General features: G+C 46.7%; 5 protein-coding genes across 6 annotated transcripts; 3 read left to right on the top strand and 2 right to left on the bottom strand.

The window, feature by feature from the left end:
• Positions 1 to 821: 821 nt before the first annotated feature.
• Positions 822 to 4,280, bottom strand: LOC6728729. The gene is made up of 6 exons (XM_016177090.3): positions 3,900 to 4,280; positions 3,587 to 3,832; positions 3,381 to 3,521; positions 3,199 to 3,326; positions 3,015 to 3,145; positions 822 to 2,904 (listed from the first exon to the last, which is right to left on the bottom strand). Exons 1-6 carry the CDS (start codon positions 4,149 to 4,151, stop codon positions 2,453 to 2,455), a joined length of 1,350 nt encoding a protein of 449 aa, XP_016035383.1. The 5' UTR covers positions 4,152 to 4,280; the 3' UTR covers positions 822 to 2,452.
• Positions 4,281 to 4,545: 265 nt separating this feature from the next.
• LOC6728728 (alpha-2-macroglobulin receptor-associated protein) lies at positions 4,546 to 6,189 on the top strand. The gene is made up of 5 exons (XM_002104027.4): positions 4,546 to 4,869; positions 4,924 to 5,139; positions 5,202 to 5,412; positions 5,474 to 5,835; positions 5,891 to 6,189. Exons 1-5 carry the CDS (start codon positions 4,648 to 4,650, stop codon positions 6,017 to 6,019), a joined length of 1,140 nt encoding a protein of 379 aa, XP_002104063.2. The 5' UTR covers positions 4,546 to 4,647; the 3' UTR covers positions 6,020 to 6,189.
• A 208-nt stretch (positions 6,190 to 6,397) lies between these two features.
• LOC6728727 (mucin-17) lies at positions 6,398 to 10,858 on the top strand. Of its 2 annotated transcripts, XR_005544171.2 has the most exons (9): positions 6,398 to 6,680; positions 6,866 to 7,006; positions 7,075 to 7,205; positions 7,271 to 7,699; positions 7,754 to 7,894; positions 8,022 to 8,596; positions 8,656 to 8,941; positions 9,136 to 9,219; positions 9,328 to 9,403. XR_005544171.2 is itself a non-coding variant. In XM_016175059.3 (8 exons), exons 1-8 carry the CDS (start codon positions 6,538 to 6,540, stop codon positions 10,086 to 10,088), a joined length of 2,607 nt encoding a protein of 868 aa, XP_016035381.1. In that variant the 5' UTR covers positions 6,398 to 6,537; the 3' UTR covers positions 10,089 to 10,858. The 2 variants fall into 2 exon arrangements, 1 of the variants encoding a protein (XP_016035381.1); XM_016175059.3 differs by lacking the exon at positions 9,136 to 9,219 and having other exon boundaries at positions 9,328 to 10,858.
• On the bottom strand, positions 10,853 to 14,133 carry LOC27209030 (BTB/POZ domain-containing protein KCTD3). The gene is made up of 2 exons (XM_016184555.3): positions 13,756 to 14,133; positions 10,853 to 13,676 (listed from the first exon to the last, which is right to left on the bottom strand). Exons 1-2 carry the CDS (start codon positions 13,815 to 13,817, stop codon positions 11,546 to 11,548), a joined length of 2,193 nt encoding a protein of 730 aa, XP_016035380.1. The 5' UTR covers positions 13,818 to 14,133; the 3' UTR covers positions 10,853 to 11,545.
• A 318-nt stretch (positions 14,134 to 14,451) lies between these two features.
• On the top strand, positions 14,452 to 16,534 carry LOC6728718 (L-asparaginase). Its single transcript, XM_002104018.4, has 3 exons — positions 14,452 to 14,659; positions 14,712 to 14,935; positions 14,997 to 16,534. The coding sequence occupies exons 1-3, from the start codon at positions 14,566 to 14,568 to the stop codon at positions 16,491 to 16,493; spliced, it is 1,815 nt and encodes a 604-aa protein (XP_002104054.1). The 5' UTR covers positions 14,452 to 14,565; the 3' UTR covers positions 16,494 to 16,534.
• The last annotated feature ends 27 nt before the right edge of the window (positions 16,535 to 16,561 follow it).

Raw genomic sequence — 16,561 nt, 5'->3', positions numbered from 1 at the left:
CCACCCAGCCACCCACACGGGCCACGCCACACCACACCACACCACACCACGCACCGCACACACCACGTACCACATACCACACACACAATCCCCAGAAGACCCACTTTACCCGCATATAGAGTTACCTCCATAACGAGACACTTGTATTTAGAAACTGACTGGATAAGTCGCACCACGATTGCAATTACGATTACGAGTATATTTTGCATAGGTTCTATATTCTATTCGAGCAGATCAGATCTTTCTAGTCGCACAGAGGACACGATACCAGATACGATACCACGTACTACATACATATATACATATATACTAATCCAAACACACCACGGAAACTAAGCCTAAGTTTGCACATAATCGCATCTGAAACGTAACGGCATACATATCAAATGTTTACATACTTACATACATACTGCATGATCCACCAGCCATTCATAACCAGATATCGAAACGAAATCGAACGAAGCTATACACTATATCTCTAATGAAAGCCAAAGTACCTACTTAAAGACATAGAATCTGTATCTACTACGATATGATAACAAAATATTTACATGGATCCATCAACGTAAGACTTCTCCGTGATCGCCACACAGAGAGCATCGCGAGGCAACCGGAAACGGAAATGGCCGCAATTGGCCGGAAATGGCCGATGCCTCCCCTGACTATCATTGCTGTTTAACTATTTACCACCTAACCAGAATAATACCGATTCGGACGATTCCGACGATTCGCCCCGATCGCCACATAAGCTAATGTATAAAATACTCATGGCCAACACAACACCGACAGCCCACAGTCCGTAAAACAGAAGAAAGAAGAAATTCGCAATGGCATTGTGTTTTTTGTATTATATTAAATGTGTATGTACAATTTTACACTCATTTGCTGAACTTTATTGAGCAGCTTGAACTTTCTCAGTAGCAGCCAGATCGATCAGTCAGAGAGTTAGCCTAAGTCAGAATCACGTTTAAGTACAATTGCATTCGCATTCATCGTGTGAGCCAAGTAACGCGTACATCGAAGGATATTTGAAGAGCATTTGGTGCACTTTTTGCAGTAGCGTAGATGGGATATAAGTTGCCTGTTTTTAAAACACCTACCCATATATCTATAAGTATGTATGGATGGATGTGTCGTACGTACGTATAACTTAACACAGACCGTTCCCAATTGTGGTATTCGTTATTTAAATAGTTAGTTGGCTTGTGCGTAGGCGTAGGCGTAGGAGTTGAACAAATTGTTTCGCATAGTTTGCTGTTGTTTGATATTAAGAGGATTAGTTTTTTTAAATTTTACCAATCGGACTAAGTGAATGATATGCTTTAAACGCTGCTATACCAATTAGCCAAATAGAGGGGCATGTAATTACATTAATTATGATGTTGCTCATCAAACTGGTAACTTTGGCTGCTGGTCCGCCGTCCAGCAGTGCCGGACAAATAAAAGTATAACAGCCACCAACACAAATCAGATGGGGGAAATTACCCACTAGATCTTAACAAAAACAAAATAAATTGTTGAATTCGAGTAGAGAAATTATTAATCAAGATTATGATAGCGGACCAATTTGCGTATAAGATTTGTGAAATCAATTTAGATAAATTATCTCGGTTTGCCATAGACCTGGACGATTACGACGATATGCCAGCCTTAGTTGAGAATTCTAGTTAGCCTGCCTGTGCTTTGGGTTCTGCTTGGTGTTTTACTAGTTTTAGGTACGTTTAATTGTGGACAGCAAACTGGGTTTTGGCTATTCAGTATGTGCCGTATATTGGATAACATTCTCCGCATACAGTACATTTCACTAATGCGTAAAGTTACTTAGTTGCATACGAATTATAATAACAATGAATTGTAATTAAAGCATAATACATTTTAGGTGCATGATTTAAAATACAACGAATAAATATATTTACACCGAAATTCTTTTCTAATTTTTTCTTACAAATATATACACACAGCATATAGATCTATATACATAGATATATAAATATATTAGTTGTATACATATTAAATTAGATTTTACAAGATTCGAAAACCGAATATTTAATTATCGCTTACATTCAATTAATACGCAACTCACAAATGAGCGCCCACTGCTAATAATATTATTATTAATAATCGCCTGAGCGCCAAGTTGTAAATATAAATGATCAACAAGTTACATATAAAAATTATATCTGATTTTTTGAAGGGCCGGCATCATAACAATAATAAGCAAAATATAAACAGTTTCGTGGCCTACTTAAAAGATCTTATTGTTGAAGATTTATCTTAATAACACTTATCGCGCAAATGAGATTAAGTACATGCAAAATAATTTCAATAAAAATTTAACTATGACAAATCAAAAAATGAAAAAACTGAATTATTTGCCACTAGTGGTCTCTAAAAACTGGGTAAAAATCACGGACTTTACACTTAAATTACAAATTATGTTTATCTGCTGCCACTACACATTATCAATGTTATTATCCTCGTGATCGTCGACCAGCGTGAAACCTTCATCTTCAGCAACACAGCTTTTGCTCTTGCTGCTGTTGCTGGAATCGCTTTTATCTAAATTTTCTTTTTTCGTTGGTGTGGTGGGAGATTCGTGCGCTTCCTCCAGCTCTTGGACGCCCGAAACGGCGGGAAGTCGCTGTAGCGACTCCTTTGGAACACTTCTCACGTTAATTACATTTAGCAGCATCTTTAAGTTGTCGCCCGATATGCAGTCCCCTTCGGGGGCCCGTGCATTAATGGACTGGTGAATCGTTGGTGTCCCTTGTGGTGCTGGCCTGTGTAAAAGAGACGCCCATGCTCGGGGGCTCAAGATGTATTTAAAGGACAGCTTTATGATGTAACCCACTAAAAACACCAAAAGGACTGGTGCAAGGAGGTTATACGGGAAGGATAATCCGGCTATGGGTAAAAATGGTTATTGAAGTGGCATTTATTGACTGTGCGAATTCTCGAGCTTTTCATCGAATAATAAAGAAACATTCGAGAAGTGTTCATGCTTAAATACTTACAGGACAGTTTAGTCATAGTTCCCGACACCTTTTCTATCATGATTTCCAACTGCTTGATAAATAGGTTGTTCATGTACATAAAGAACACTTGATCTGGCATGCAAATGGAAATGCTGAGTTTTGCGGATTTTCTGAAAGGAAACTATAATCAATCGAGTTTCTTAATTAGATGTTATGTTCTTACTTGATCATCTCTATCTTCTTAGTTTTTGGCGAGTCTCGGTATATGTAGCCTAGGAGTCGACTAAGCAAGGACGAATCAGGCTCATGGTTATGATTTACGACCTCTATTAACCTATCGATGTCTAATTCCTAATTATAAAAATATAATGAGCACAATTTCACACACTTTCAGGCTAGACATACTCTGTTGCATTCTAAATAAGTCTGAATATATCCGCACAAAAACACGCCTCCCAGAACAAGTGAAATTAGTCCGACACGGAAACGTTTGTGCACAATGACGGCAAGTGCAATTGCTAATGTTGCATATAGGATAAATTTCACCTAGGAATGAGAAAACCCATTAAATAGCAAATAGTCAAGTTTCCATAAAAAGGCGCAACAAGTACCTCGGTCGTTTTCGTCAGTTCAATTACATCCTTGAATATATCCACCAATAAGGAGAAAAAACCGTGTCGGACGTATGAGCATCCGGACCCTCCATTAAACAAAGGAGCCTCCTCGGCACTCTCCAATATCTTTGTCAGCAAAACGTCCAAATCCCGAGCATTCTGCACCCTCTCCAGTTCATCCAGTTGCGATGGGAGCAGGGAGAAGAGCAGCGATCGCTTATGGACCGCCGACATAGCATCGTACTAATTACACAAAAGTTACACGCATATGACGTCATGTCGCCAACTTTGGTCTAAACAGCGATCATACCTGAAAACGCTTGCGCTGAAACAGCATATTGACGAACTTCTTGAAGTATGTGAGTGCCACGGCATCCTCTATGGCCACTGGAGACAATTCTGGACTCGCAGGACACTGGCAAAATTCGCCGGGCTGATTGAAATCGTTAACCAGATCCGACCAGGCGGGATCCGGACTCAGCCAGGACTCATCGCTGCCACTCTGACAGCATACCCTGTGCAATACCAACAGGAAACAACTGACCGCTGCCTCCGTTCTCATTGCCCTGGTTTCTCAATGTAATCACTCCTAGGTAGAAAGCACTCGATAATAATTATAATGCAGCGCAATTTCGTGGTAAGGCGGCAGATGCAAATTGGCAGTGTGACCAAGTGCAATTAGCAACAGTTGCCACATCTCAGCGGCACGTCAGTGCTGCAATATGATCTACTTATCAGTTCAGGAAAATGTAGCCCCTTAATATTTATTACATAAACATGCTTTAATGGTTTTACTTCACTCTTACACTCGCAAATTGAATTGTTTCTATTAAAATTTTTATGAAATAAATCAAATAAATTGTTTATGCTTGACCAAGATGAAAAATCTTACATGAGAAAAACCAAGCATTCAAATAAAATAATAGCTAGACTGTCAGCACCAAAGCTTTATGCGATCGGTAGATGGCCACACTGCGTGTTGTGAATAACTGTTTAGCCAGGTCAGCACTGCACCAAAAATTGCGTGCTTTAAACCCGAAATAAAAACCACGAGGAAAATGGTTAGGTCAGCTCTCGTTGTCGCAGCCATCGCACTTTCCGTGCTTATTGCACTGCAGGGCGTGGATGCCGACAAAAAGCAGAGCAAGAAGTACAGCAAGGAGGCCAACGACCCGCATTTTCAGCAAGTAAAGCAGGAGAAGTATGATCCGGACTTTAAGAGCATCCAGCGGCCATTTCGCATGGCCAAGTTGAATCTCGTGTGGGCCAAGGCGCAGAATGTGAGTGGACACCATAAGATATCTCATATTTTAGCGTACTAATCCCGCTTACAGCGCCTAACAGAGCCCAAGCTAAAGTCACTATACATGGAGCTCAAGATCCACGATAAGGAAGAGATCGCTTGGAAACAGCTCAACTCCCAGCACAAGGACAAAGACGGGCTGAAGGCCGACGAATTGCGCCGCAAGCTCATTGGCATCATGAGCAGCTACGATCTGCTAGAGCATTTTGACGACACGCAGGATACGGAGAAGCTTAAGCCCTACAAGGTACGTACCTAAATCATCTTTCCTAAGAGCAACAGTTTATTTACATCCAAGTTAACTTTCAGAAATTCCACGACGCTGAGGAGCGACACAGAAACAAGAGTCTTTTCAAGGACAAGAAGCTCAACCGACTTTGGGAGAAAGCCGAGATTTCCGGCTTTACCGCAGAGGAATTGAAATCCTTGAAACAGGAGTTTGATCATCACCAGGATAAGGTGGATGTGTACTACAGCTTGCTGGAAAACATTGGCACAGTAGACACCGACAAGCATGAAAGTGAGTTTGGCTAAATACAGCACGAAACCCATAAATTTATTTCGTTGATTACTCTCGTTAGATGCTATTAACACGGAAGACTTGGACACCTACAATCTGATTTCGAATGATGTCAATGAGAACGACATCAAAACCCATGCTCAAAACGTGAAGAGTTTCGAGAACGACCTTAACACTCTGCGAGGACATCACACGGGCATCAAGGATCACTACGATAGGCTGGAACGTCTGGTGTCCTCCGGTCCACACAGTCAGGACTTCATTGAACCCAAGGTCCAGGGTCTATGGCGAGTGGCACAGGCTAGCAATTTTACGGTTAAAGAACTGGAGTCCATTAAAACCGAATTGCATCACTTCGAAAGTCGCCTATTGAAGCTGCGTCACCTGCATGCCGAGCATGCTTTGCAAAAGGAGAAATACAAGGTATATATTTCTTAATATCAATCAAGCTTGTAAGCCAACTAACAATTATTTATAGGGAGAAAAAGTGAAGGACAAAAGCAGCCGCTTTGAGGAAATGGAGGATCAGCTGAAGAAGCAAACTCGCAAAGTGGAGAAGCTCCAGGAGAACATTGAAAAAACCATCTTCAAGCACACCGAACTTTAATTATTTAAAAGTGAAACACTGAAAGTGCCAAGCGAATAAATTAGATTTAATTGCAAATGTTTGTGTAACGCACAAATATATTCATTCTTGCTGCTATTCAGCATAGATATAATTTTGATACCAAATATCATTTGAACATAAATAAAATCTCAAGTTTAATTTTGAACTATTTACAATCTATTTATACCTTTAAAAAATTCAATGTGGAATAAATGCAACTTTGAAATATTTTCAAAGTACAGTAAAGGGTTAAGAATAAACCGTTAAAAAACAACGATAAAAATAGTATGACCATATGACATCTGGCACAAAACGCGTATTTCCCTCCACCCAGTAGGACCGCACCTAGTATGACCGCATGCCAGTCGCATTATTGTTGTTGTCTGTTTCGTTTGGTGGGCCAAAAAACAAGAAAATATTAGCTAAGCGAAAAGTTTAAAAAGTTAATATATATATATATGTGCAGCGGTCGGTGCAAGTGCTTTATGGGTACATAGTGCATATGTACACACACCGACATGGGCATGGTGGAGGCGTCGACGTCGGAACTGCGCCTGGAGGCCCCAAATTCGTACACGTACCTCCTGGCGACCGTCAGCCTGACGCTCACTTTCATCGTGATGCTGGGCGCTTGCCTCTGCTGTAAGAAGCGGATTCCCAAGTAAGTCCTCCCGATATCCCAGAGGATCAGCAATCCACATCGTTTCGATGGCTCTGGCGGGAATAGGGCGGTGCAGGCCAGCGAGAGAGTGAAAGTGGGTCTCTTTCTCCAATGCTACGCCGCCCAGTTCCAGTTGGATGCACTCTTGTCGCTCGCCACTCTCTCTATACCCTCTGTCTCCACAGAAATGACTTGATGGGCCTGGAGGGCATGGTCAAGCTGAAGAATCCGGATGAGGTTATTGTGGTGACCAATCTGGTGGGCAACAGCGAGTCCCAGGCGGAGCTGAATGCCTCCACGGTGTCCAATGCGGACTCGGAGAAGCGGTAAGTCCCCATTACTTTGCTGTCTACATAACTGAGCTGGAAGTAACGCATCCATAACGAATTTCCAGGTCAAGCACTGCAGCCCATCGCAGTTTGCCTGACATTCCCGTGGCCGAGAGCAATGATAATGGGTCCGAACTATACGAAACCGTGGCGGACAAGCAACTGGTAGATGGTCGCAATGCCCGTAGCCAAAGTCGTAAGTCGTACTTAAACCCATAAAATCAGCTCCTTCTTAATACCTATTTTAAATAATACCCACAGCACAACCAAGCATGAAGAAACAGACCAGCGTGTCGCAGCACAGCTCTATTAGCCAGGCGGACGATGTAAGTTCGCCGTACTCGCGGGTCAAGGGTCTGCCGCACGACTACGCCAAGGTGCGGGGCACCGAACATCCCTATGCCCAGCTGAATGCCCCATCCACGTCTCATGCGGCCAACCACGGCTCTACAGCAGCAGCTGCGGCGGCGGCAGTGGTGGCCGGATCCTCCAGCGACGGTATAGATCCAATGCACCGCAGCTCACAGCACAGCGACGGCTCCAGAGAGCACAATGACTCGGCGCCGGCGCAGGCTGAGATTCCAGCTGCATCTGCGATTGCAGGCATGATTTCGGCTAGCCAAGATCTTCCCTACATGACGCCGCCCATCGCCAATCAACATTTTAGCGGGGACTCACAAGACTCGTCGAGTAAGTCTGTAAAAATGGAGATGATGTCATATCGCTAAATGTTTTATTCCACAGAGGGATACACAAGCATTAGTGTGAGGGAGCCGCTGGCCAACATTTTGGCCCAACAGCCACCTGGGAAGCCCTCGAACAGGAACCCAACATTATCGCGGGATGTTAATGACTCCCACTACGCCACTGTATCCGATGATTCTGGTGAGTCACAAGAGAAATACCACATCTCTCCATGGCAATATCAATGTTATGCGTATCTTGAGTTTAATTTTAGAAAACAAAAGAATTTAAGCAAACTTAAGTTAGTAATTTAACTCTTCTATTTAAGATGAGACGTATGCGGCCATTGAGGATCCCAATAACCGTCATCAGGCCAACGCCGCGGATATATACACTAGCGGATCGGAGACGTATGCGCAAATCCAGCCTATGCAGGCCAATCCCATAGTGGTGGCTGTCGAGATCAATAACAGCAGCAGTCTACCGACCGCTAGTACATCCGCCGTCCGACCCACCAGCAGCAGTGGTGCTGATCATGCTATGCCCGTTCCACCGCCTGTGGACAGTTTGCGAGCCCAGATGCACTCGCGTCAGGCGTCATCCTCGTCGAACAATAGCTCGTCTGTCTGCAATTTGGGTTCACCTAAACCTGAAAAGCGTCAGGCGAATTCACCACTACCACCGACACCCAAGGCAAGTGCTGGCCAGGCACACCATCTGCAGGCCGGAAGTATTAGTAACCTAGCGTCTGGACGGAATTCGGTCATATCAGTGATCGAAGCGGGCGCGGAAGGGCACGAGGCGGAATCTGGAGAGGCGTCGCCACAGCGAAAGCATAGCAAGAGTCTAAGTCCCTCCAAGGAAGGCGAGGGCAACAAAAACATTGAGGGCATGTACGCTAAGGTAAGAAGAATGTCTGCCAGTACCACATAACACATCTAACACTCCTTTAATAACCGTAGGTGATGAAAAAGCACAAATTCTCGAGGAACTCGCCGTCCTCCCAAAACAGCTCGCCTATTCTGGCAAGGAAACAGCAGCAAGATGGATTGGGGGTCAGTCCGCTGGACAGTGCTGCGGCTTTGTTGGTGGATGCACAGAAGGGTCGTGTGCGGAGCAACAGCTATTCAGCCAAGGATCATGGGTATGAAACGATTCCAGCCGACGGACAGATGATGCACGAGAATCGAAAGTCGGATTGCTATGCAGCCAACATGTTACAAAAGGAAAGACAGCAGGAAGGAGGAGGTATGTCGACAGCTCTTACAAGTCCCTTTGTACCAGTTCCTGTCCAATGATTGCTGGGTAAAATGTGCTGATCCCTGTGATTTGTCGTTACATTTTTCCCTGGCCTTGTCGCTAATCCCTGCCTAATGCCTAATCTGCCTGTCTATCTATCTGTCTCTCCTTGTCTTTCCCTTAAAATGCCATCCCAAACTAAGTTGCTATGCCAAAATGAAATTTGCCCGTGTTTTTTAAACTAAAACAACGAAAATTTCATGAATTTTTCTTTGGAAGTAGCCGTGGTTAGTATCGTCTGCAGTCAGTCATTCATTAACACTTCTCATCAATTCGAGTAAATGCTGTTGTTCAAGCTCATGACTAATGAAATGCTATTTTCGCCGCCCTTTCAGCGATTGCCCAGCCCGTCACGATAGCAACAGCAATAGCGATCAGCGCTAGCGCAAAGCACTACGAGACTATTATTAACCAGACACAACCGCCACCGCCTCCATCCAGGAGCAACAACGATCCTGGCTACGAGCAACTGCAACCGCATCCTGTTCCTACCGGCGAGGATGAGGCCAAAAAGTCCGACTATGATCCTAACTACGAGGTGCTCAAAAGTCGTGCTCACTCTGACGACGGCTATGCGAAGGTGTTGGATAAGAAGCGTCCACCTGCGAACGCTGACGGCTCCGGCTACAGCACCATTCCAGGGGCGGATGCCAACCACAACTATGCCAGCATTCTCGAGACAAAGGCCGCTGCGGAGACGGATCATTATGCACGGATAGCGGAAAATGCGGTGGCAGGAACGCCGGGCAGTAGCAGCAGTCGCTTGACCCCCACATCGCCCAGCTCCACATCCAATTCCGTGTCGCTTAACTCTTCAACGGTTGCCACCAGCACGCCGATCTCCTCGCAATATGAATCGCTGACGGGCACGGGGAGCGAAACGGATCCCAACTATGAGTCGGTGTGCTATCTCACCACGGCGTCCAATACAGCGACAACGACAACAGCGACGACCAACACTAGCAGTGGGATAGAGCCCGGCTACGAGCCGCTGCAGACGGATCAGGAGTCGGACACGCAGACAAGCAGTCCGCTGAGTGGGTCAGCATTCACGCCAAGTGAACAGTTGCTAGTGGACGACTACTTTCACGTGTAGCCCGTGTCCAGTGAGCTGGATCTCCCCTCATCAGTTTTTTGCTAAGCAATTCTTTACGCACACATATCATCCATTCAATGCACAGATCCCCCATACACATTAACGCTTCATCGTAGTTAGGAACGGCGACCGCCAAGCGACAGTCTTAGATTGCACGACAGCGGGTCACTGACCCACGGACAAATCCGGGACAACAGATATCCCATAATGGCACAGCTTCATATCGGTTTGCCCTTTAGAATATAGCATAGCTTTAGGTTGACTTTGTGTACAAACTATTTGTATGAACGGCTCGACAATTGCTTCCGGGCGAGGGTGGGTAATCGCTCCAAGTATCTACTCCATTATTATTATTCTATCTCAGTACCAGTGCGTCCTATTTTAGGTAAATTAAAGGCAGGGGTCCCACTTGACGAGCCACTTGTTTAAATTGTTTAATAAGCACACCGGCGGTCGTTAGTGGGTTGTGTTTAGGCCAATGATATTTAAATGGCGGTCGGGGTTGGGTTGGGGTAACTTACCTACAATACACAAATGTATATTATATATATTTTTATATGTTTTGGCGTTTTTGCTGCTTTTTTACTTTACTGAGGTCCGGTATAGGCGTAGGATATACACGTATTTACACACACAACACCCACGAGAAGGCAAGCCAAGTATTTGTATTTGATAAATGTTAATGGAACACTTCCAAGTATTCAACCATCAAGAAACTAAGATAAAATGTTCAATAAATTATTGATGACACAACTCGGTCGCTATTTTGATATCTCTTTGTGTATAATTATCTTTATTTATATTGAATATGTATAGCTGTTTACTGGTTGCAACAAGGCGGATCATTATATTCATGTGAGGCATTGCATGCAACAGGACAGATTCGAATTTGAAGCAGTCGCTCTATCGATTCTAATCACAAGTAATAATATTCAAGGTTGACAATCAACTGATTGGCTGTTCAATGAACTTTCTTTGCTTTAGGCAACCAATCTTATCCACACCGAACGATTTCGTATCTGTCCTGATGGAGCACCCTTTAGGAGAGTCGTGCTAATTATAGATGATCGGTTGCAGAAGTCTTATACTCTGGTTTACATCGTTTTAACTAATTTTCATAACTTTAACTATAACAAAGAAAGACGTTTTTGTTTAATTACTAACTGTACGATCCAAGTTTGGAGGAGCACATAAAATGGGTTTATGGGATACACATTGCATTTGCAACCACATCGAGCACATATAATGGAGATTATTTGATTGGGTAAATGCCTGCTGGCAGTTCATCACGGCCCAGTGGCTGGACCGCGGGTGAGTCGCGTCACCCAGACGTAGAGGAGCGCGCACACCACGAACTGCAGGAATATAAACTGGTAGTCGAAGATTAAGCTACACCTGTGAAATGTAAACGATGAAACGCGCCCGACAAGCGCCAATCAAGCAGCCGCTTCCACGTCTCATTCGTTGTTGTCGTCAGCCATCGGGATAGCAGCTGCCGGCGCCACAGCCTCTGGAAGAGCAGGTTGGACCTGAGCGGGCGGCTGGACGGCTTGGATGGCCATTGCCATAGCTGGTTCCCGATTTAGCAGGGCTATGTTGCTGGCCTTCATGCGGGCTATGGAGGAGGCCATTCCAGAGCCGTTGCCCATAGCTGATAGACACGGTGACATACAAGGTGTTGTGCATGATGAATTGCTGATTTCACACTGGTCAAGTAGGCGGAGAAGCTCATTGGTGTCGGGTCCGCCATTGATTTTCTGCTGCGGCTCATCCTTGGAGAGCAGCGCCAGTGCGGTGGTTAGGTCCCACATCTGAATGGCGCCGTTGCAGTGACCGGTGAGTATGAACCGGGACGATACCTCACACTCGAGCACACAGAAGGCTGAAATTGTGGAGCTATCTACGGATCTAATGACGCACACCCGATCCCCGTTGGAGGCCAAGCGCACGTACAGCTGATCCGTCTCGGGCACTACTTTTTGCACGAATATCATGTCGTCGTAGTCACCGTAAGGTCCAAAATCATTTCCAGCCGCATAGCTGTAGCTAGTATCGGTAGCTTCCAGCGACACGATTTTGAACGATGCCTCCGGCGTGGAGCCCGGCTGGGTGGAGAGCATGCCCCGGAAGCGGGTCAGACGCCATGTTCGCACGTGGTGATATTCGCTGCACACGGATACGAGATACTTTTCCGACAGCATCACCTTCGTTACGGGGCTTTGGTGCACAAAGAAGGTCTCGAACAGGTGTGGTCCATGGCCAGCTGTCTCCGGATGCTGGACGATGATTCGCACCGCTCCCGACTTTGTGCCATAGGCTATTTCAATCCAATTGCCACTTATGCTCGAGGTTTTTGGGGTAAGGTAGACCGAGATGGCCGTGATTGGGTCCAGTGTGTTATCTTTGTAGAGCTCGGTAACCAGTAAATCATTGTCCTTTATCCGGAGCGGGAACTTCTGCATGTCTATGTAGTAGATGGAGCCGTTGTTGCAGCCCAGCAGCAAAAATGAGCCCGCGGAGTCGAACGAGAGCACGGGCACTAGGTCCTGAATCTGCCAGTGCTGCGTCATCGCGTGCCAGACGCCGATCTTGCCGGATGATGACAGGGCCACCAGCTGACTGCCGATGAAGAACAGGTACTCCACTCGCACATTTAAATTAAACGTACCGACATCCGTTTTCTGGCCGCCCTCCTGAATGCTCCACAATCTTATCTGACTGCCGTAAGAGATGGCCACCATCTTGCTGGGCAGTGGCTCTGCTGCGGAAGTATTCACCTTCGAGTTGATGGCGATTCTTTCGATGGTGGCGTCGATGTGGGGCGATGTGAACACCTGCTGCCATCCGTTGGAGTCTTTCACCCGGTAGCAAGTCACAAAGTGTGCGTAAGCCACTGCTATCCAATTCTGGTGCGCCTTAATGATTTGCACTCGCAACGGGTCCACCCAGTTTGAGTTCTGCGTGGGACTGAATACCAGGCCAACTTCGTTTCGAAAGACTTTGTTCAGATCCGCCGAGGAGTTCCGCGAGTGGCGCATAAAGTCCATCGAGGGATTACGTGAGTGCAACATGGGAGCTGGGGGATTGGCACCATTGCCAGTGCTACCTGTGCGACCAAGGCGCAGATCCCATGATGAATTGCGCGAGTGTGAGGAGCGTGAGGGTTCGGGAACGCGCACCATGGAACCGGGACGACTACCAATCGCACTGGCCGAAGTGGAGGGCAATGACTCGTCAACGCTAGAAGCAGGCACAGCTTCGTTTGACGGCATGGGCGGCGCCGCCAGAAATCCGTAGAAGAGCAAATCACCGCAGGACGAGTGGTTAAGGTCTTCGCAGAGTGCCAGGCGCTTGGTCAGCGGCGTGATGCCATAGTACTCGGCCTCGTGGCGCAGAGCGCGTATTTCGCAGTTCTTGATGTCGATGTCCTTGGTCCTTAAGTAGTTGAGTATGATCGAGAAGAGCGTCGGATCGCGGTCAATAAAGATGGCATTGTGCTCGTCTCTGAGACTCGAGATGCGTCCGCTGAGAAGAGCCGTGAAGAAGGTATCCGGGATCCACGTAAGCGTTTGCCGCGACGTGGAAAAGCTATGGATAGTGAGATGGGATATTGCATGCGTCATCAATGCCGTTAGTGGGCCGTAATGTGTTGGTTCTTTGTTCTTACCGCTGACCACCCACATTGAGGTTGACCAGGTCGCTGCTGGAGGCGTGCGTGAAGTGGGACATGGCAATCCGAAGACCCGCGGGCTGCCGCAGCAGCGGACGGTGAGGATTGCTCTAAATGCGCCTCTATTTGTGTGGCTTCCGTGCTCCCTGCGCTCCAATCAGCAACTGATATGGCGGAGCAGTGGCAGCGGCGGCAGCGGAGCAGATAACTCGCGATTTCGGTACCCAACCCACTTGACGTGCGCTGCGGGGTGCAATTTATTCGATTAACTCTTTGTGCCAGGCTATTTATTTATTTATTATTTGTTGCACTGCACTGTGGAAACTAGGGATGGGCAAATTGGTCGTGACTGTTCCCAGTCATGACGAGTCACTGTTTACGGGGGGTCCCTGTTGCATTTAGCTGTTTTGCTGACACTTGCAAGTTTTGATTTTGTATGTGATAACACACAATGACTTTTGATAGTTTTCAAACAATAATTCATCATTGAAAAAATAAATAACATAGAAATAAACCTATTTTGGGCATCAAAAGGTATATGCATTTCCACAGTTATAAGCGTTATTCTTGTTGAAGCAGTGTCCATCTCTAACTCTCGATTAAATTCCCATGCAATACGGTCATACCACCCTTTCCCCTAGCAACGGTTTATTTCGCTTGGTGGCAAATTTGAAAATATTTTAAAGTTATACCTTGATTTAAGCATCAAAACAAAAAGCTCATGGATCTTACTGTCACACTCTGAGCCTTTGGAACTACGCTCTAGTTTAGTTTCGGACACCATTCAAAATTTCGAAATAGCCCAAAATGCCGGCGAGGTGCGGTTGCTTGAAGAAGGAGGCTCGCGTCCATGTCATCTACGTGGGTGGAACCATCGGAATGATCCGCAACGAGTCCGGAGGTGGGTATATCGATGGCTCTAGTCCTTGTACCAATCAATTGTTTCCCATCAGCACTGCACACCGAGCCCAAGGTGCTGGCTCGGCAGCTCCAAGAGTTTCCCAGCTGCCACGACAGGAATTACACCAGCAAGGATAATGATGGTCCCATGATGGTGCTACCCGCAGTGTCTGGAGCTCCGTATAGAGTCCTTTACGATTTGGTTGAGTTCTGCCCACTGATGGACTCCAGCTGCATGGGCTTCTGCGACTGGAAGCGCATTGCCAACGAAGTGGGAGTAAGTTGAGCCTCGAGGATTATTATGTGAATCTAAAATATGCTGCTAACTTTTTTCGCAGAAGACATACAAGTCCTACGACGGCTTTGTGATCCTCCATGGAACGGATACCCTGGCCTACTCCGCCTCGGCACTAGCGTTCATGCTGGAGAGCCTGAACAAACCCGTGGTATTCACTGGGGCACAGATTCCGATCTTTGAAGCCCGCAGCGATGGGCGGGAAAACTTCTTGGGCGCACTTCTCATAGCAGGCAATTACAATATACCCGAGGTGCTGGTCTTCTTCGGCAACAAGATTCTACGTGGCTGTCGCTCCACGAAGCTCAGTTCCGACTCCTTTCACGCACTGGACTCACCAAATTTTGCCCCATTGGGTCGGGCGAGTGTCAACATTGAGATAAACAGCCGCCAAATCTTTCGACCGTGCAATATTAAACCATTTTCACTTCATTCGGAACTCGAAAAGAACGTGGCGCTGCTGCGAATTTACCCGGGAATGAGTGCCAGTGTGGTCCAGGCAATCCTGAAGGAGCCAACGAAAGGTGTGGTCCTCCAGACCTTTGGAGCCGGCAATTTTCCGGTTAATCGTGAGGACTTGATGGACGAACTGAGGGAGGCGGTTCACAGAGGCGTTATTATTGTCAACATCACGCAGTGCTCGGCGGGCATGGTGGCCAACATTTACGAGACAAGCCAGGGCCTGATGGAGGTGGGCGTAATTCCCGGCTACGATATGACTCAGGAGGCCGCCTTTACCAAGCTGGCCTATGTGCTGTCCAAGCCGGAGTGGGACATTCCCAACAAGAAGAAGGTGATGCTACTAAGTTTGCGCGGCGAGCTGACCACTAATAAGGTTGCCAAGATTAACGACATTGATCTGATCGAGGGCGTGGCCCGCACATTGCACATGTCGACGGCGATGGAACGGCAGCAGATGTGCTCCACATTCTATCCCGCTTTGGTGGCGGCCGCGGTCACCGAAGGTGATGTCCACAAGTTAGGCGATCTTAAGCAGTACGGCGCCAATCTGTGCGACACCAACTGCGATGGTCGCTCCGCCATGCACCTGGCCTGCTTCCTGGGCAAACTAAACTGTGTTTGCTTCCTGATTTCCGCCGGCTGTCCAGTAAATGTCCACGATCGATTCAACCGCACGCCATTGCACGAGGCCATCGACACGGACAACCATGATATAATCAAGGCGCTGCTAAAGAACGGTGCCAAGCTAAACGATCAGCCGCTGGTCCAGGCGGAGCTACTGCGTGCCCTTACCGAACGGGGCAAGATCAAGCGATTGGAGTCATTTCGTCTGGCCGGAGCCAATCTCACGCTGGCCGATCGGACTGGACGAACGGCTCTGCACTACGCCTGCCAGTTGGGCAATCACGAGGTGGTGGACTATCTGCTGCCGCACTACGAGAATCCCTACATAAAGGATGAGCTGGGCATGTCGCCAATCGACTACGCCAAGGCAGCCAATCATGCCCACATCCTGACCCTGATGCGGTTCAAGGAGAAGGAGCTGGCCAAGCAAGATCCGTGTTCCTGCACGCAATAGAAGCACTATTATCTAAATTCCAAATTAAAAACGTAACTCAACCTCTTTTCTTATTTTTTTTTTGTCAA

Source organism: Drosophila simulans, chromosome 3R (assembly GCF_016746395.2).
Source record: "Drosophila simulans strain w501 chromosome 3R, Prin_Dsim_3.1, whole genome shotgun sequence".
NCBI classification, from domain to species: Eukaryota; Metazoa; Arthropoda; class Insecta; order Diptera; family Drosophilidae; genus Drosophila; species Drosophila simulans.
This window is presented reverse-complemented; position numbering and strand designations above follow the sequence as displayed.

What these genes read in the sequence shown, in the direction of transcription:
- LOC6728729 (XM_016177090.3), bottom strand. Translation starts at nt 4,151, where the DNA reads ATGAGAACGGAGGCAGCGGTCAGTTGTTTCCTGTTGGTATTGCACAGG. An exon ending in CTTATTTAGAATGCAACAGA is followed by an intron (nt 3,327 to 3,380) that starts GTATGTCTAGCC and finishes TTTTATAATTAG; the next exon opens with GAATTAGACATCGATAGGTT. An exon ending in AACTATGACTAAACTGTCCT is followed by an intron (nt 2,905 to 3,014) that starts GTAAGTATTTAA and finishes TTTTACCCATAG; the next exon opens with CCGGATTATCCTTCCCGTAT.
- LOC6728728 (XM_002104027.4), top strand. Translation starts at nt 4,648, where the DNA reads ATGGTTAGGTCAGCTCTCGTTGTCGCAGCCATCGCACTTTCCGTGCTT. An exon ending in TGTGGGCCAAGGCGCAGAAT is followed by an intron (nt 4,870 to 4,923) that starts GTGAGTGGACAC and finishes TCCCGCTTACAG; the next exon opens with CGCCTAACAGAGCCCAAGCT. An exon ending in TGCAAAAGGAGAAATACAAG is followed by an intron (nt 5,836 to 5,890) that starts GTATATATTTCT and finishes AATTATTTATAG; the next exon opens with GGAGAAAAAGTGAAGGACAA.
- LOC6728727 (XM_016175059.3), top strand. Translation starts at nt 6,538, where the DNA reads ATGGGCATGGTGGAGGCGTCGACGTCGGAACTGCGCCTGGAGGCCCCA. An exon ending in CAATGCCCGTAGCCAAAGTC is followed by an intron (nt 7,206 to 7,270) that starts GTAAGTCGTACT and finishes TAATACCCACAG; the next exon opens with CACAACCAAGCATGAAGAAA. An exon ending in GGACTCACAAGACTCGTCGA is followed by an intron (nt 7,700 to 7,753) that starts GTAAGTCTGTAA and finishes TTTATTCCACAG; the next exon opens with AGGGATACACAAGCATTAGT.
- LOC27209030 (XM_016184555.3), bottom strand. Translation starts at nt 13,817, where the DNA reads ATGTCCCACTTCACGCACGCCTCCAGCAGCGACCTGGTCAACCTCAAT. An exon ending in CTCAATGTGGGTGGTCAGCG is followed by an intron (nt 13,677 to 13,755) that starts GTAAGAACAAAG and finishes CACTATCCATAG; the next exon opens with CTTTTCCACGTCGCGGCAAA.
- LOC6728718 (XM_002104018.4), top strand. Translation starts at nt 14,566, where the DNA reads ATGCCGGCGAGGTGCGGTTGCTTGAAGAAGGAGGCTCGCGTCCATGTC. An exon ending in GATCCGCAACGAGTCCGGAG is followed by an intron (nt 14,660 to 14,711) that starts GTGGGTATATCG and finishes GTTTCCCATCAG; the next exon opens with CACTGCACACCGAGCCCAAG. An exon ending in GCATTGCCAACGAAGTGGGA is followed by an intron (nt 14,936 to 14,996) that starts GTAAGTTGAGCC and finishes CTTTTTTCGCAG; the next exon opens with AAGACATACAAGTCCTACGA.